This window comes from Erpetoichthys calabaricus, chromosome 5 (genome assembly GCF_900747795.2).
Source record: "Erpetoichthys calabaricus chromosome 5, fErpCal1.3, whole genome shotgun sequence".
Taxonomy (NCBI): Eukaryota; Metazoa; Chordata; class Cladistia; order Polypteriformes; family Polypteridae; genus Erpetoichthys; species Erpetoichthys calabaricus.
Genome location: NC_041398.2, coordinates 142,757,439 through 142,778,211, shown reverse-complemented (window position 1 = coordinate 142,778,211; position 20,773 = coordinate 142,757,439). Strand labels below are relative to the sequence as shown.

General features: G+C 36.8%; 1 protein-coding gene across 1 annotated transcript in view; it reads left to right on the top strand.

Moving 5' to 3' along the window:
* Positions 1-20,773, top strand: part of snx25 (sorting nexin 25) — a 454,529-nt gene that overhangs the window by 242,634 nt on the left and 191,122 nt on the right. Inside the window, exon 5 of the mRNA XM_051928435.1 lies at positions 3,880-4,066. Coding sequence (XP_051784395.1) covers positions 3,880-4,066 — 187 coding nt within the window. The remainder of the gene's footprint in view (positions 1-3,879; positions 4,067-20,773) is intronic.

Genomic DNA, 20,773 nt, shown 5'->3' with positions numbered 1-20,773 from the left:
AAATGACATCTTTTAGTTAACTTACAGAACTTCAGCCTTCCTGGGTGCTTGAATCTGGAAATAAGTGACGGCATGCACTATACAATACCTGATATGATTTGCTCCGATGAATATTCTAAACATAGTCATTATATTAATATACTTGAATGAACAAAAGCCAGTCTTGATTGTTTAATGTTTATCTTTGTTCTTGGATAACCAGACATTAAGAGTTGCTGCATACTTAAACAGTCTCCATTCTTCATGTGGAAGAATATTATAATTTTGAAAATATACCAACAGACAGACTGACAGTATGTCAGTACAGATGCAATGCATTTTCCTTAAAGCCAACTAACTGGCTAAATGAAACTAACCATTCATTTTTTTCTTTTCTGTTCAGATACATAAACAAATAATAATGATACCCTGCCTCATTTTCACTTTAGAGTTGGCATTGTGATTCTGAATCAAGAAAAAAATTAACAAACATCAATGTCATTACTTGTAAATCGAAATAGACTGCTTGACAGTTCCTCTCCAGGATAGATTCTGTGCACCTATCTTGTAATTAATTTTAAATGTATTACTAAGAAAAAAAATGCAATGGAGTAGTTAAGAACAAAAAATCACTTGAAACAAACATCAGTGTCATCACTTGCATATCGAAATAGACTGCTTGACAGTTCTCCTCCAGGATAGATTCTGTGCATCTATCTTGTAATTAATTTTAAATGTATTGCTAAGTAAATGTGAAAATAAATATTAATGTTTTGGGCATTTCTGTGGCACAGAGGTGTGGTAGAGCATGTTAGGGGTTTGTGGCATTGGAGTTTTAAGAATAAAAACATTGCAGTCAAGCTCTGTGGGTGTTGGTGCATGCAGCAGGAAAGCTGGCTGGCCCTGTAGTGGTTGATGAGGAGACTGGATGACTTATGTTTGCATGTGAAGGCACGATTGGTTGAACCAATATCCTCACTGGCACTCAGTGTGTTGTTATAAAGGCACCTTTGCCCACAATAGTATTAAGGGAGTCTGAATGGGTTGGAGGGTTTTCGAAAAAAAGAAGGGTCAAGAAAGGCAGACTCCGGAGTGTGATCCAGCATGGTGGTGACAAAGTACACCGTCGGTTTCTTTGAGAGGGAGTGAGAGGATCAGTGCTTCAGCAGTGGATTTTTACTACTCTATGGTGTATTCCCATGGATTCTCTAGATGCAGATGTGGGTGTATGGAAGAAGGAGGTCTACCTGCGACTGTACCGAGGGACGCCAAAGGATAGTGGGCTGGAATGAGAGATGGAGAAAGGGACCGCAGCTGTCGGCATCTCCATATGGCTGCAAGACCCTTAAGGTGAACTGGGGAGATAGAGGGATAAAGATGCACTGTCCTGGCAGGAAAGGCAAGAAAAGTAAAACAGATGTCTGCATGGTTTTATTTTTGGATTTTTATATCTGAAGGAATTTATTTATTGCTGCTTTTAATTATCACCAGTGCACTGGTTTTTATTACGAACTACTTATTAGATTATTTTTTTTATTGAACTTGCACTGCACTTTGTTTTTGGAACACTGCTTTGTTTGAAAATAAAAAAGCACTGCACTATTTTGCACCTACCCTTGCTGTTTTGTGTCCTCATTCACCCTTGTCCATCTCGGTTTCATGGATATCAATGTCCTGGGTTCAAGGAGGTAATGCCAGCTGCAGGCAACCTGGGCATCACAAAAGATTATCCAAGTTGCCTGAATTTGGCTCACTACTCCAAATGACAAAATTAAGATCCTGGCCTTATCAATTTCTGAGTTGGCATTCTTAAAATTTCCTGAATCATATTTTTCTCCCACATTCTAAAGACGTTTCCAATCATTAGTGAAGACTGGTAGTATTAGCACTGGACTCATATTAGTAAGTATAGGTGTCTGCATAAGTGTGTTCTACAATGCACTCACCCTGTCTAGGGTTATGTCAAATGCTGCTGGGATAGGTTCGTAGCCTTTGTGACTTTAAATTAAGCTAGTTCGTAAAGATAGATGGAATAATGAACGAAAGTACTTAACATTTAAAATGTTTTATTTTTCTGTACATTAAATATCATAGTTGTTCTTACCACAATATTACACACTAAAGCATAATTGATCTAGATGCTTAATTAAAATTTCCCTTGAAGGGATTTTAGAGGATGGAGGGCTCTCTCTAGCTATTCCTGAACCCAAAAGGAATGTCAAGGAGTGTATGAAGAGCATGGTTTTATTATAGATAAATAGCATGAGCAAGGAAAATATCTTGAGGATTAACAAAAGCACACAAATAAAGTATTTTTATACATTAAGCCTTTCCCCTTTCTCAATAGCAATAATCTTTCTCTCTGAAATATACAAAATAAACACTTCTCTCTTACTTCCAATACCATCCATCCATCCATTTTCCAACCCGCTGAATCCGAACACAGGGTCACGGGGTCTGCTGGAGCCAATCCCAGCCAACACAGGGCACAAGGCAAGAAACAAACCCCGGGTAGGGCGCCAGCCCACCACCGTACTTCAAATACATTTTTCTCCAATCCGTTTCCTCTTTTCCTCATGCCAGTTCAGCTCTTGTCTAGGTTACTTCCCGACCCCAAAGTCATAGGAGTATTTGCCAGGAGTGACTTTTAAGCCCTAGACAGCGACCCTCTCTGGATAAGACACTCCTAGTCGCTTCTTGGATGGGGAACAGTTTCTGGAACACCTGAAGCCCCCCAATATTGGCTGCAGGTACTCCAGCAGCCATGAATGCCAGTTCAACCTTTAAGAGCCTGGAATTTCTCAAGTTGTCTCCCATCTGAACCTGTAACAGGTTATCAGCCAGACTGTATAAGACTCCATTACTGCTGGCTGCCAGAGTGGATTAGTTAAAAGCCATTAAAACAAAACTCCCGATGTCCTTTACCTATCTCCATGCCAATGGAGTAATTATTTCTCGAACACTCATTGAAACTATATCCTGTACTTCACCCTGATGATACTTTTTTATTTTGTTGGCACCATTTCATTGATTGTATTTACTAAAATGTATAACATAGAATAACATTCTGTCTTGTGGAGACAGATCACCTGAAATTGAGGCAAGGCAAGAAACAACCCTTGACAGAGCACTTGTCCTTAGCAGCTACTTAACCTAGCATGCATACCATTGGGAATGGAGGAGGGGAACTGGCTTTTTTTCTTATTTTTCAGTACCTTGTAATTCTCCTTGTCCTGTAGTGCCATTCATGCCTTAGTTGGCACACCTCCACAACATTATAGTGGCTATAGCATAAGTAACAGCACTTTCCAGGGCATTTTAATTATGATCACAATTAGGACAAATGTCCTAATTTTTGGGAGGCCGTTAGAAGAATATATTTAAGTCAATTGAACCATATTGTAGCTAATCTTTCATCAAGCTTTATTTTTTTCTCACTTATTCCACTATATAGGCGGTTAGTTTCCTGTGGAAAAATCAAGTGACAATTCTTGCAAATTTTAATGTCAACACTTCATTCAAACTTTGAAAGAGAGATGTACTGTATACATTACAAGTACTAGCATCCAGAAACAAGGAATTCCACACTGTAGATGAAGCATCAAACGATAGAAAAAGCATGGAAATATAATTCAGCATAAGCAATACAAGTGGTTATTTCTATTTTTTTTCTGTTTAAAGCTGGAATGGGTTATTATTAAACCAAAGTGAAATAATTTTCTTTTGACTGTTTATTGTACAAAACATCTCCACATTGCATCTGAGCTACTTTTCCATTCACTTATGTTTTTAAAGTTACATTGTGTATTCTGAGGAGGTAATTTTGTGTCATTGCTAGATTCTCTTGATTTTTGTCTGCTCACTTGTCACATTTTCTTTTTGGTTTTATTCTCATTCTAGTGCTGAAGCCTCTTATTGAAGTACTTAGTGATCCAGACTACATCAACAGAATGCTGCTGGCCCAGCTAGAACACCGGGAACAAATGAATGAGAGCCTTAAGAAGGCTTACACTTACTCTCCCTCTTATGAAGAATTTGTCAAGCTCATTAGCAACAGTTCAGATGTGGAGTTTTTAAAACAATTGAGGTGAGAGATTGCTGAGCTTCTCTTTACAATTCCAGAAAGTTTTAGGTAGCGTTCATAGATTTAACACATAATTACCATTTTTGATGATTTAATAAAAAATATTCACCATTGCATTATTTATTTTTTTAGAGATTAAGATTAAATTATTTGCAAATAATTTCTGTGTCCGATTATAATCTATGTTATAGTCAAATTGATTTCTATATGGGCATTTAAATCAAAGTCATTATTAATAAATATTTTATGTTTTATGTGGAACATCTAGTGGTATCATGTAATCAGACACCTCTTTGTTATATCAAATAGTAAACATTTTTGTACCTCAATGAACTAATGAGACTGTCTAACTGCAGCCTTCCATCCCTATATGTCTCATTGTAAACCCATTAACTTTAATAATTATCTTTTGTTTGTACTTTATCCAAACTAATGTAAAAACGGAAAGAAGCACAGATTATCTTGATAAAGCATTTATATCATTGTATCATGCAGTATATTGAAACAGAAATTTCTGTTGATTGCCTTCCCATTACAGAAGCAATTCAATTACACATATCCTATTTCTCAATACATAATTACAGGCGTACTAGGAATATTTTCAAATGTTAGTAATTGTTCCTTGTTTCTTCTGTAGAGTAACCAGATCTGTCTGGTTGCACAAGGTTTTTTCTTCTTAGTAAGTAAACTCAGCTGGTTCATAATGGAATTTTCTATGTCCATGTTCATTATACCAGTATGCTGGTATTGCTCATGCTTCTTCTCCCAAGAAGCTCCATGATGAGTTAAACAATTTTTGAATAAAATTATTCTTAGCTTTAAAAGCATTCCTTTATGAAATGTTAATTTTGGAATATTTAAACAAAAACTGCCTGTGTAGAGAGTGCAAAAAATGTAACAAAAAAAGGTTGCAATGCCAATGTTCAAGTTTAACTTTACTGCATCAAAGCATACTAGACCGCAAATTGCAGTCACTTTTTTCTTTACAGAATGGGTAGGATATGCAATAAATTAAAGTACTCTGTATATCTGCTGTAGAGAAATACTTTTGTGTTAATTTGGTAGGATTAATTCTTTCTTGCCAAAAAATGCATTGTGCTGCAAAATGGATTGTATGCAACCAGATTATTACCATTACCGGTATTATTATTTTTGTTTTTTTATTTCGTATTCATTTTCTTTTATTTGTGGTGTTTGATGTCATTTATGTGCTTGAACACCTGAAAATGTAATATAAATAAGTAATTTTGTTTACTTTGCTCCATTAAGCTTTGTTGATATGTATTTCATTACCACTTTGACTCCATTTCCTTTTTTGATGGAGCCATGATGTAGGACAGTAGCTGTAATTACAGATCTTTACAGTTAATTAGTTCTGTCTTCTCTGTTTACAAGCAGTTCCTTTTTATCTAAAATGTGTTAGCCAGTGCCGTTTACAAGTTGCTCACCCTGTTACTAGAAGAAATCCTATCATCATGTGTTGGGGCATTTAGTTTGCTGAGCTGATTTATACAAAGAAAGAGTATATATGGCTATACCCAGATAATGAGGCCAAGTTCACCAAATGCTTCAGTATAGCAGGCTTGCAAGAAAGTCAATTTATTAATTTATTAACCAGATTATTTTAATGCAATTTCAAAGGTGGATAGAACCTATCCCAGCAACATAGAGTACAAGTCCGGAACGAGCCCTGGGCAAAGTGTCATTCTGTCACAAGGCACCCATCATATGGGCATGTCGTATACCTGGACAAATCCCACATGAACACTGGGACAATATGTATACTCCTCACAGACAGTGTATGGGTAAGAAAAGTAAATCCTGTGCTCAAGAACTATGAGCCACCATGCCGGTGTGCTTCAAGTACTTTTTTATATTTGCAGTTTTCTAATTATTACTAGAATTTCTTCTGACACTTTTTGTCAGGCTGTCTGAGCACTCCAATCCCTCAAAAATGCATATTTTAATCAATTTATCATTTCTTTAATAACTGTATAAATTTAGTTTTTACTTAAATAGGCTTTTTGAATGTTTTGAACATATTTGTGAACAGCAGTTTTGCACATTGTTTGGCACTGAAGGAGACTTTATTAAATGAGTATCTAGGTATTTGAAAGTGATTGTCTTCAACTAAACATTCATAATACAGAAATAGACCAACACCAAATTGTGCCCATTCTAATGAAACCTTAGTATCATAACATGTACAGTAGTTATATAGACAAACACCTTCTTCTTCTTCTTTTGGCTGCTTCCGTTAGGGGTTGCCACAGCGGATCGTCTTTTTCCATCTCTTTCTCTCCTCTGCATCTTGCTCTGTTACACCCATCACCTGCATGTCCTGTCTCACCATATCCATAAACCTTCGCTTAGGCCTTCCTCTTTTCCTCTTCCCTGGCAGCTCTATCCTTAGCATCCATCTCCCAATATACCCAGCATCTCTCCTCTGTACATATCCAAACCAACGCAATCTCGCCTCTCTGACTTTGTCTCCCAACCGTCCAACTTGAGCTGAACTTGTAATGTACTCATTTCTAATCCTATCCATCCTCGTCACACCCAGTGCAAATCTTAGCATCTTTAATTCTGTTACCTCCAGCTCTGTCTCCTGCTTTGTGGTCCATGCCACCGTCTCCAAACCATATAACATAGCTGGTCTCACTACCGTCCTGTAGACCTTCCCTTTCACTCTTCTCCACTCATTCCACCCTGCCTGCACTCTCTTTTTCACCTCTCTTCCACAATCCCCATTACTCTGTACTGTTGATCCCAAGTATTTAAACTCATCCACCTTCGCCAACTCTACTCCCTGCATCCTCATCATTCCACTGACCTCCCTCTCATTTACACAAATGTATTCTGTCTTGTTCCTACTGACCTTCATTCCTCTCCTCTCTAGAGCATATCTCCACCTCTCCAGGGTCTCCTCAACCTGCTCCCTACTATCGTTTCAGATCACAATGTCATCAGCAAACATCATAGTCCACAGGGACTCCTGTCTAACTTCATCTGTCAACCTGTCCATCACCATTGCAAATAAGAAAGGGCTCAGAGCCAATCCCTGATGTACAGTGCATCCAGAAAGTATTCACAGTGCATCACTTTTTCCACATTTTGTTATGTTACAGCCTTATTCCAAAATGGATTAAATTCATTTTTTTCCTCAGAATTCTACACACAACATCCCATAATGACTGTTCCTACTAATGTTTATGCACTACTGTTCTAGCGCCCATTATTGTAACGGGCTAAATGACTAGTATATATATAATATACAGTGGAACCTCGGTTTGCGAGCATAATTCGTTCCGGAAATATGCTCGTAGTCCAAAGCACTCGTATATCAAAATGAATTTCCCCATAAGAAATAATGGAAACACAGATGATTTGTTCCACAACCCAAAACTATTTATATAAAAATGATTAATACAAAATATAAAGTAAAAATACATAAAACAAATTAACCTGCAGATCCCGCTACAATAAATACCGCGCTGTTGCTGTTTCAAGCTGAATAAAGATGGTGTTGCTAAAGTACTGAGACTCAGCTTCGTGTTTTAGGGTGCAAGACGGGGACTCGCATGTCACAGCACACACACGCACACACGAGTGCGCGCGTGCACACACACGCGTGCGCGCACATACACACAGTCACAATGCTAATGCTGCAGTAAACAGTATACGCTCATACGGATGTTGACTATATGAGTGAGGCACGCCGACTCAGATGGAGAATAGGAGACGATTGCCCACAATCCCGCAGTGAGAGAGAGAGAAGAACCATCAGCTCAGTTGTGATCACATGACGCTCAGCAGACAAAGCGTATACATACTACTTGTACTGCAAGTCCTCGCTCGTTTATCAAGTCAAAATTTATTAAAAATTTTTGCTCGTCTTGCAAAACACTCGTAATCCAAGTTACTCGCAAACAGAGGTTCCACTGTATATGTATATTGTGTGCACAATTATTAGGCACGTTGTATTTTTGTATTTTTGGAATTAATTTTAATATGAAACAAATACAATGCCATCAGTCAGTCCAAAATGTTAATAAACCTGAAACCTGAATGTTATGCAAAGGAAATGTGAGTGTGAACATTATCAGGGGAATACACGTGTGTGCACAATTATTAGGCAACTATTAGTGTGCAGAATTATTATGCAGCTAAATCAAAAACTTTCATTTTCCCAATCTCCCTTGTTTATTTTCATCTGTTAAAGTGAGAATAATAAACAAACAACACATAATTTACAAATAAACATTTTCTGTTATGAAAAAAAAAAAATCAGTGACCAATATAGCCACCCTTCTTTTCAATAACAACAATAAGCCTTCCATTCATGGAACATGTTAGTTTCTTGATCTGTTGCCGATCAACTTTTTGTGCAGCAGCAACCACAGCCTCCCAGACACTGTTCAGAGAGGTGTACTGTTTTCACCTTGTTTAAGAAGGGCCCACAAGTTCTCAATAGGGTTTAGGTCAGGTGAAGAAGGGGGCCATGTCATTATTCTGTCATCTTTAAGGCCTTTACTTGCTAGCCACGCAGTGGAGTACTTTGATGCATGTGATGGAGCATGTCCTGCAGAAAGATGCTGACTTTTTCCTGTACCACTGCTTGAAGAAAGTGTCTTCTAAAAACTGGCAGTAGGTTGGGAGTAGAATTTGAGTCCATCTTCAACCCAAAAAGGTCCAACTAGCTCATCTTTAATAATACCAGCCCATACCAGTACCCCACCTCCTCCTTGCTGGCGTTTTGAGTTGAAGTGGAGCTCTGTGCCCATTATTGATCCAGCCATAGGCCTATCCATCTGCTCCGTCAAGAGTCACTCTCATCTCATCAATCCATAAAACCTTTGAAAAATCTGTCTTCAGATACTCCTTGGCCCAGTCTTGACGTTTCAGTTTATGTGTAGCCTATTGTTCAGTGGTGGTCAGGTTTCAGCTTTCCTTACCTTGGCCATGTCTCTGAGCACTGAACACCTTGTACTTCTAGGCACTACAGGTAGGTTGCAGTTCTGGAATGTGACAGCACTAGAGGATAACGGGTTCCTAGTTGCTTCACGTTCGATTCTTCTCAAATCTGTGGCAGTTAATTTACATCTTTTTTTTTCAACACGTTTCTTGCAACTCTGTTGACTATTTGCAACAAAACGCTTAATGGTTCTATGATCATGCCCCAATATCTTAGCAATTTGGAGAGTGCTACAACCCTCTGAAAGACTTTTTACAATTTTTGACTTTTCAGAGTCAGTTAAATCTCTTTTTTGGCCCATTTTGCCTAGGGAAAAGCAGCTGCCTAATAATTATGCACACCTTGATATAGGGTGTTGGTCTCCTTAAGCCACACCCTCCCTCATTACACAAATACATATCACCTGATATGCTTAAATCAAATAAGCATTCAAGTTTATACAGCTTACTGCTTACATTGCTTTTGGGCAAGTCCAGAATAAGACATTCAAGAAAATAGTTTGTGTAGGCTTCAAGTTGTCATTTATATAAACAAAATGAAAGAACATTACAGAATTATGGAGGTCAACAAATATTTATTTAATATTACACCTTTCATTGCTGACTTCCTTGTTTGTCGTACTGCTGTGATTGGAATTAAACTAAATCTGTAATGAGGTGGACCTAGACAAGGAATCAGGGGGTGAAAGTTAATTTCACCCTGACTACTGTAACAAAAGTTAGAAACAGAACATTTCAACTGCTTAGTATTCTGCATGGCAAAAAGAGCTTCATTTGGTTGGTTTTAGTAGCTTTTTCATTACAATAATTAATACCACACTTTTTAGAAGTGGCATTAAGGTAAACATTAAACAAGTCATTTGCCCTCAGACTGTATAATATCTTCTATGCGTGTGCCCTTTTTTCCCTTGCAAGTTATATATGACTTCTTCACAAGCCACTGTATTTCTTCTCCTTGTGTTTACACTGAAGTTTTTTACCAATTCACAGACCAAATGCTCTTTCAGGTTGATAGAAGAATCTTCGTTGTCCATGTGTGTGAATGCACCATGCTTAGTAACAAGTGATTACTGGATCTGTGTGCTCAATAACTTATTCTGTTAATAATGGTTAGTCTTTTGCTGTCTCGTAGTTTCCTCAGATGAAGCAGTTAATATGAACACTTCCTGAACTCATCAATCTTTTTTTTTTTTTTGGAGCACCACAGGAATCAGAGTCATTTATATGAAGATATAAATGTTAGTAGTTTAGTTAGACACTTGGGTAACATAACCAGCTATGGTTTGCCCAAGGCTTTGTCCCCAGTTCAAGCAGTTTACTTTAATGTAATATTTTTGTTGTCTTTTGAATACTTTTTATTAGTTTTGTCTTTTTTGTATTTATGTTACATGGTTTTTATTAACATTGTGCTTATTTGTGTTTCTACTATTGTGTATTATGTTAATTGTTAGTATAATATTAATTGGAGATATTTTAGTTTTAATTATTCATATGGCTTCCTTAAAGTTCAGGCTAAGGAGCCGTGACCATTTGATAATATAGCTGGGGTTCGCCCTATCTGTATAAAATGAGACATTGTGATTGTGATATATCTTTATATTTTATCATTTTGATCTTTGTGGATTTCCTCGATTTTGACCTCAGCTATCTTTCTTACTACTATTTTATTTGTTTTCTTGGTTTTGTTCACCTTTAGGTTTTGCCATTTAGGGCAAAACAATTTTTGCATGTTTTCTCATGCATGGCCTTGCTTTTCTTTAAAATATTGTTAACCTTAGATTTAATGATGATCCACCTTCCTCCTGTAATATTATTTCTTAGTATTTTTCAACTTTAAACACTTGTGCCTCACTTGGGCTTGTGAAGGCTGACACTTGCCTGTTGAAATTTTGGGTTAGGCTACATTTGGTGAGTCCTACCTTGGCGAGCCATACTTGTGTTCAGGGCTGGTCTGATTATTTTATGTGGCCTACACCCATTTATGTGCTTTGTTGTGCCAGGAAATCATAGCATAACCAAGGTTAATGTCATGGTATTGCAATGGGACCAAATGTCCTTCTGTAAACCTATTAGTACAGTTAGTACCCCTTACTTCAGAGCCGTGGCAGCTGATGAAAAAAATCAGTTGCACATATTTTTGGCGGGGCTGGGCAAACAGAAGCAACACTTATCTATTTTATAGTGCCTTTCACACCTATCTGTTATATACTGCCTTTCATATCTGTCTATCTGGTCATTCCACATGCTCTTATGGTCCTCATCATTGTGTCATTGCACATCTTAGCTTGTCAAGTACTAGGCCCATAGGACAAATCCAGGCTAAAATGTATTATACAAGTTTCACCATGCTGCCCAATGTGATGCTGGCTTTCCCATTTCTTCAGTGCTCCAAAACCTCAATCCGTGACATCCACAGTCCTCTTATTCTTCCCGTAACTTGCCCTATAGATGTGGAAGGAACAGGTGCACCTGCCACCCAAATTTTATACTACACCCGTGTCTAAATTGCCCAATCCTCTGCCAACTTTCCCAGTTCCTCGTTCTGCCAGAACATGCATCATAATGTCTGCATGTCTGTAATCTTCCAATAACACGGGCTTCTATCTGTCCTAGAACACATCCATAATATAAGTCCAATCCAAATCATATTCTGCCTCTACTAATATTGTGCCCAGTCCTTGGTCATTTCTTCTGTATTCCATAAATCTACATCATACAATCACTAGTCTTCTGATTTTTCTCAAGTATTGTATCTCAGTTTATCATCTACCACACCCACAAAGTCATTCCCACCCTAATTTTATTCTACACTTTGCTGCCAGTCTGCCCAGTCCTATGCAAGTTTGCATAACCCCCCATCCTCCCCCCACAAACACGACCTGTGTTAAACTACACCAGCAGGACAAGTCCAACCTAAATCTTATCCTGTCTTTTAAAATCAGGATGCCTTGAACATATATTTTGCCCTCATTTCCTTAAGGCCTGAAAATTTCTCAGTTACTTCCTTATTAAACTAAGTCATTTCACTAAGCCTGTCAAAAAACTTTAGCCTCATGCTATTGTCTAGATCAGTGTTTCCCAACCTTTTATTCTTTGGTGGCACACGTTTTGTTACCAAAAACATTCTCGGGCACATCACTACCTTAGTAACCACAAACATGTACAATATATATTTCATATATATGTGCTCAACTGCCCGAAAGGGCGGGTACTACCAGAGAAGCCGGTAAAAAAGCAGCTGTGAGTTCAAAAATTAGCGGTCACTGACACATTACTTAGTGAACACTTTGCTGGCATCTCCCAGCTGCTTCATCCCTTTACCCACCCCTCTGTGCCTCACAGGCAAATCATATGCTCACTATCCACTGGTCCTGGGAGATACACCCAGGCAGACTGGGAACGCATCGGAAGTCCTCAAAGTGCTATGTCTGCAACACAGTCATGACGGAACAGCTTTTATGCCAGCTTCTCCAGGTAGTCCTGCCTTCCTCAGACAGGTCTCAACCACCCAAGGAGGTTGTCCCTCTCACCTTCAGACTCAAGTACACTTACACTATTATTTCCACTGTACAAGTGGTTAGCTCTCACAGTACAGGACTGTGCTGCGGCACACTGGTTGAAAAACACTAGTCTAGATGACTGCGGCTACTTTCATGCCACTTGCGTTTATCAGAAAGATGTTTTAGGTCTCGTACCCCCATTGTTGTCCCCAGCGCTTCGGTACAGACGCTTTGAAACAGCAAACAGGAAAAGTAAGAAAAAGGCATTACCTACACCATATCCAATTACACAACAAAGTTTGTCATAACAAGAGAATGGAAAAAGTCAATGTGTAAGCTTGTCCATGATCACTTGTCTGCTGCTGAATTCTAAACTCAGATCGGTCTAGTACAAGCTCCTTTATCTTCTTTTTTTTCTTTAGTTATGTTAATGGTGGATGTGAACTATGAACCATTGACGTGACCATGAAATAGTCTTCGATTGTCCAATCACATTAGATTAAAAAAAACCTAAAACAGCACTAATTCACTGCCAATAAACGTGGGAGTCCGTGGAACAGAGAGTTGCGTCCCCAGAAAAATATGAAAACTACCAAAAGAGCAGCTTCAGGTCACCTGCTTGCCAGAAGATCAAAGACTTACATAGACTCTGATTTAGCCAGTCTCCTGCACTCAGGAAATATAGGTATTCACACAGAAATTAAACAAATACAAGTCAGAACCAATTTTTAATGGATGTTGACATGTACTAACATCAGGCTTTTTGTGCAAATAAACACATTTATTTCATGATTATTTCACATTACCTAATTAATTAGAGGTTTTTTTTTTTAATATTTGGGTGTGGGGTTGCCCCAGATTACCAACCGCCACTGCTTCAGTGTTTAATGTAATTTGTGCCTTTTACAGGACTCTTTTGAATCATATGGTATGGCAACATTGCTCCAATTGATTTCCAATATGCTTATCTCTTTGTAGCACACATCTCATTTTAAGCTTCTACAGTATGCCCAAAACTACAGCAAACCAAGAATTGCCTTACATTGTGAAGCACAAATTTAGCATTTTCCTAACCAGATACATAGAAGCCTTATATTGTATATTACAGTGTATTTTAAACTATACACCACAGATGTTAACTATTCACTTTTTACTAACAAAATGACATTTTCTTGGCTATTGCTCAGTGACCATGAAAATACTGAAATAAATAAAAATTTCCTTAAAATGCATACTAATAAAATGTGTACAAAAATGTTTATCCATAATGCATATGGCATAAAAGAAAATAAAATGCTTATCATAATTACAGGCTGTCATATTGTTAATTTTTTCCTGTAATCTTAGCAAGACTTTTTTTTAAAAGTAGTTTTCACAATTTCTCTTTTATTTTTCTTCAGTGCATCTGCTAAACATTAATAATTCTTGTGGTGTAATTATAAATATGGATTTCCATTTTAATAATGCAGTACTCATTTTTTTTACCAAAGCTTATACTGTATGACACACAGCAACAAATAATAAACACAGTAAGACAAGAAGACACAAGAATACGTGCTTAAAAGGATTATAAGTAAAAGAAATTTTGCTTTTATGCTAACAAGACTATTGCTAACTAAGCAGCAATTTCAAATTTGTCTTTATCCTTTCTATATCCAATTGAAAAGTTGAGGCACTTTAAACAAACACACTGTCAAAACTCAAACGGTATCTGTTTTAAATAAGTGGCAAAATAAAAAGGTCTGAATTCATTAAAGTAGCTTTTCTTGCTGTTTGTTTAATTGCACAGGATGACTTCTCTGATTCCTTTTTCTCAGTTTACTACTCCACTTTCTTTAACAAAAAACCCTAATACTCTAATTGCCTCTTGATCTCTTGTAAAACAACCTTTGACTTGCTTTGTTTACACTATGGGACTTCACTGCAAAAAAAAAAAAAAAAAAAGTGCACTAGCTCATTTACCATAATACCTTGTGTAAAGGAGCACTGAAACTAAATTACTGCAAAGTCTAGAATAGCAGGGGCTGAAATAATCGGTTTTTGTGATCTGTCAATTTACTGATCAACGATCGAGTCTTTTTACTGAAAATTTGCATATTTAGATAAGCGGCCAATCGTTTGGAGCATCTCTGCCAAAATTTTGTTTATGTACTATACTGCTAAATTAAATTAGGCAGAAATGTGCCCAGCTTTTCCCCTAGAATCTAAAATATCAAAGGCAATGAAGATAAGTTGAAAATAATTCAACAGGCTGGTGAAAAAGAACATGCCTGAGCAATATGTATGGCATGATTGAGTGATTTCTTGCTTAGGTGGCAGGAAAGGTCCAGTGCAGTAACTCACTAATTCTAAGTATTATGGAACACAGAGAAGCATATACAATACTTTCTGTTGAAAAATACATGAACAGCTAAAGAGTCAAAGGGATATTTGTAAGGATTTTTTTCCTGACATTCATGTATTTATCAGCTTGGTAAGTTTGTGTTTAATGATGTGGTCTAAAACCTTATTGATAAAGGGGTGTCAGCTAAAGATGCTTTGTCATTAATGTTGTATCCAATGGATTTGATAAGTTCCTGCTTGTTTTTGTTTCAGCTGTTGATCCGGAGTCTCCATTTCAACAATTACTGAGTTGGTCTAAAAGGGAAAAAAAAGTGTTGTATGAGTTCCTGAAAGTGAGCTCAATGATGGACTTTCTGCAGTAGACACAGATATATTGGATTTTAAATAGGATAGTAATGCAATGTTTACCCTTGGCATGGTTTACAGTATAGTAATTGGTACAGGCTGTGCTAGCTAGACACATATGATCTTATGAACTACCAATGAACTACCACTGCAGTAGTGAAATATCTCAATGAGTAGAGTATCTGACAAATTTAATTTTTGTTTTAAATTCATGCACCTTTAAATGGAATGGGGAGAATTAATGTTATTTGAAACATTAAGAAATAGCACTATGTTTCTGTTAAAAAATATCTACATTATTGCAGAACGAACTATAGAGATTTTTGAAGGGAATCACCGGACTAGCTCAAGTAGATTTGTGACTGTCAAACCAGATGTCTGTTGGACAAAAGGAAGAGGAGGGTGATGATAGGGGGCATATAGCATGAGGCAATGCTTTGTGGTTGTGAGGCTTAGCTAAAATAGCTGATGGAACAGATAGTTTTACTTTGCTGGCTGCTGAGGTCCACATCCTCATTTTTTCTGTCACCACTACAAAACATTGTGAAAAGTAATAAAAATCACTTTGCTTTTGGTGTAGCAGTTCTGGGTAACTTTAGCCTTTCATGGACAAAACACAATTCAATAGATAAAGGAAAACACTCATTAATAATTTGGTGCACTTAGCTCTGTGGCTAAGTGCATTGGCTTTTTTATGTAATTCCTTTTATTTTGAAACAAAATATCTCGGAACACTGCTCAGTCGAACAAATGAAAATCACAATGCAAGTACAATATTAATTCACGAAATGTTGTGTTCAACCTCCACTTGAATAAGTGAGCTATATGACAATAGAGCCCTGGTTCTTTGTATAGGATTAAACAACAAGTACTGTACAACAAAAAGTTGAGCACAGGCCTGGCAAGTTTAGTTTAGAATTGCGTTAATGAATTGTTGCCAAGTTATGGAAAAATTCAAAGCAATTCCTCTTACAAAATATTAGATTTTTTCCAATTTGGGATCATTTGAGATTAATCCAGTCGAGAAAAATACATCTCCATGCAAAAGGTATGGTGTAAGATATTTCATCTAATTTTTCATAACATGTTTTATCTCCTCTGGTATTACTCCAAATATTTCCTTTAAGATGTTAGAAGTGATTTTAAATCCAAGGCTCTCAGAGAGATATGCAAAAGTTGCCAAAAATATTTTGTGCAGGACATTTCCCAAAGCATGTGACTGACTGATGCAATTGTTTGCCCCTGTTTTAGACACTTTTACATGAGATGCATGTGATTGTTGAACATTTTTTTACGTGAAGTAGGGTATGCTTGGCACATATTGAACTGTAGAGAGTACAATGTATTTTTGAATTTTTGAATTCCGTTCCTTTTTGGAAATTTGTATTAGAGGGTAATTTCATTAAGGGGTAGTGTTTTTTTTATTTTTAATGCTTTGATATACTCTGAATATGTTGTTTAGCCCTTTGTCTACACTAGCCAATATCACTTCAAGGATACTGTACATACAGAAGAAAGTTGGGCAGGTTGCTTTCAACTAAGTTTCTGATTTGTATATAGAAGTAAAGTGTGTCCCTGAATGATTAAATTTAGAACCTGGTCCAATAAATGAAAATGCATTTTCAATACAGAAATCTCTCAATGCAACACATAACATAATAGATTGAATACTGCATAGGTTAAAGAAAGCTGAAATAAGTAATTATTATGTACAGATGCATAAAGAAGGCTAAAATAAGTAATTATTATATACAGAGGCAACAGATTAGAGCTTTGCATTGTGTTGTACATTGGTTTCATATCTTTAGGAAATTTTGAACCACTGGCTTGCTATATACAGAAAAGAAGATTTCAATTACAATTACCCTTCCATTGCTAGCTTAGTAGATATAAAACTGATGATTTCTACCAATTTCTATTGCTTTACTATGTAAAATTTTGTAGCCTAATATTAGAATTGAATTGTAGGTAGTACCAGGATGCCTTCTGCATTAGATCTTTAGATTTACGTTTTTTAATTTTTTTTTTTTTATTTATTTGAAGAAAATAACATTGCATACAATCAATGTTAAACTTATACAACAAATGAATTTATATTCAAACAACAAAGTTTTTTTTTTTTTGTTTTTTTTAAAAAAGAGAAAAATACAAAACCTTTGTCTTTTTAATGTGTGGGTATTTTGCATTCCATATAAATGAGGTTACAATTAAGTCTAACTTGTTTAAGGTGGATTTGTATATGAGGGTGCTCAGAAAGACATACAGGAGGTTTAGGAGGATTTTCATTTTGACAATATTGATTATCCTGGCTGAAGTAAGATGGAATGTGGTTCATCTGTTAACATCTTGTTTAATGCTTTCCATTATAGTGTTTAAAGAGCCCTTTATGTTTCATTTTAATAGATATTGCCACATTTTAAACTGTTTTGATGCAATCCAGTTATCCTACCTGGCCTGACATACCAGAGAATTCACTTGAGAAAGCATGCTTTTACTCAAATTAATTTTGAATCTGGAAATTTTATAATATTCTCCTAACACATTTAATCTTATTGGTATAGACAAAGGTGATTCTGAGATATAAGGCACTCTAAGTGTAAAGAGATTTTTTTGTTTAAGTCCTTCATTTATTATTCCCCTTTTTCTCTGACTGCTTCCAGTGAGGAGTAGCTAGTGGTTCGATAGCAGCTGGAAATCACTCTAGTGAAAGCCTAACTAGTTTAGAATCTTCTCTGGAAATATTACTTGTAATCCAGCAGTTTAGTTTTTGTAATTCCCGACTCTGGTTGCTACAAGAGAAGACTGCTGACTTTTACATTTCTAAAGTTCCTGTATAAATAAGGAGTGTTACATAACATTACACTATTAAATATTTTTTTTGTTTGACTCATAATACATGTTATTACTACTATTACATGTGTTATTGGGGGCTTTTTTACCTTTTCCCTTTTTTGACTTTGTTCATAGGAAAACTACTGTAGTTGTATTTTCTGCATAATCGATAACTCCATCTTAAATCAGTTTAAAACTTGCTGACACTTCTTTTAGCACCCTCATCTTCATTCCCAAACCAGTCTCTGTAGATGGTGTCTTTGATCTGTAGATGGTGTCTTTGAGGGTATTGGGTTGAAGAGATGTTTTAAAAGTTTTAGTTTTCAGATCAGATGTAATATTATGTACCAAAATGAGCATCTAAATAAACACTGGTCATGACTGCCCTTACTTAAAAGGTTACCTTAAACTACCTCTTTTGAGGAGAACACCATTTCTTTGACTTTGTGAACAAGTGAGAAAGAAGGTGGTGAAGTAGTGGTGGAAACCCTGCGATGGAGCTGAGTGAGTGGTGGTCAAGAACAACTTGGATCACTCCTGCTAAACAGCAGAGAGCATGAGCGATCGAATAATCCAGGGGTCCTATAGGTGCTGAGGGATGGTGGCAGGTTGAGGGATGGTGGCAGGTTGAGGGAATCAGGCTCAGCATGTCCCAGTGGATGGCAGTGGAACATGACCAGGGAATGAGATGAAAGAGGACTGCATTCACCAGTTTCTCATCCCTGCTGAATATACCTGGGAGATAGATGAGCGGGATGAGATGAGAGGGGGACAGAGAGCAACACTGAGGCTTGTAAAAAAGACTAATTCTGTTCTTGGTATTAATGGATTATTTATTGCATTTTTCTCACAAACACTGTTTTTATCGAACACTTATTTATTGCACAACACTTTATTTTGGACACTTGCCTGTTGATTAGAACAATATACACAAAGCATATTTGCATAGGCCTTTGTTGTTATGTGTCATCATTGCCCTAGCATCCCAGCCATGACTATTGATGTTCAGGTTCATGGACGTTATGCCAGCTTCAGGCAACCCAGTCATCACAATGCTTTATTTAATATTTCATCATAATGTATGAAAAATGTTATTTTTTTAGGAGGAACAAGTTATGGGGGCAATCAAGGTCACAATTTGAGTCAGTATTGAGATCTGCAGTCATAAAATTGCTACACCAAACTTTCTACACCGTTAGCAAAAGATACTCCTTAAGAGTAAAAGTGATTGCAGAAATGTCTGTGAAAACTGTGTGCCATGATAAAATCAGTGAACCCCCGATTCTCTAAAGAATCCCAAATGCAAGAATGGCAATCAGTTTCTATTCCCTCCGATCTTTGGAGGAATGAAAAATGATGGAGGATGGGAGCGTCCTGGTAAAGTTTTCATTTAATGAAATAAATATATTTGTACTAAAATTATCCAATTTATTAAAACTAAAATTGAATTTTAATTGTTATATCATTTAAATCCAAAATGTCTTTGAGTTGTTGAACTTATAAGTAAAAACAATATCGGAGTGGAAAGGTTTAAATGAAGTAAATTGGAAACAAAACATTCATAAAATGGTAAATTCAAAATAGTTAATCAAATATCTCTTTATAAACAACATTTTGAGTAAAGATGGTTTGCTGTCCTTGAATTAGTTCTCCCTGGTATGTAGTAGTTAAAACCTTTAAAACTCTTGAAAAGGTAACATAAAGTTGTCCATGTGCAAATACAGGCTCAGATAGGTAAATGTCTACTTTGTCCATAGTTTGTCCTTGGGATTTGTTGATTGTCATGGCAAATGCATCCTTAATGGAAACTGCCATCATTTTAGTTTAAAGGGTAATTCCAGGTTAGAACTTGTAAGGTCAATTCTGGGAATTAAAACAGTATTGGTAGTATGGGATCCCGTAAGCACTTGTGTCTCAATAACATTTTCTGTCATGGTGTTCACGACTAACCGTGTACCATTGCATAAACCTGGTTTAGTATTAAGGTATCTTAATAGCATGACTATTGTCCCTACTTTAAGGTTAAGATTGTATTGTGGTAATCCGGCCGGGTTAATAGTGTTTAAATATTCTAATGGGAAATGAAGATGCTCAGTTTCGTCTTTAGAATCAACACTGTTAGTACTTAGAAAGACGCGTCTTTCTCCAGGAAGTAATGCAATCACTTGGTTATTTATGTGATCAACGTCAATATTCTTTGGACATAATATAGCCCGGTGCGTCAAAAGTGGTGTCTGGTCTAATGATATTGCTTAACCAAAAACCTCTGTTACCAAGTCGTCGCAGATAAAGGTGTGAGGAATTTGAATAATATCTGGGTGAAGTTCAAACACATTGGTAAGTTTTCCATTTCCTAGTTGCAACAACCAATTGGTATGTTCTGTTGTCTTGTTTGCACGCCTATATGATACCTGAGCGGTTTCTTTTTGGATCCGTGCCTTTTTTGCATCTGGTGTTTCAGAAGCGTGTTGTAGGCGCCTTCGTTGATTGTTTTTATCCGTACGGGCTCATTTTTGTATTTCTAATCCTTGAGCTCTTTCTTTTTGGAGCTGTGACTCCTTTGCTTCTGCTGTTTCAGAGGCGTGTTGTAGGCGTCTTCGTTCATTGTTTTTATCCATACGGGCTCGTTTTTGTATTTCCGTTAGGTGAGCTCTTTCTTTTTGGAGCCGTGACTTCTTTGCTTCTGGTGTTTCTGAAGCATGTTGTAGGAGCCTCC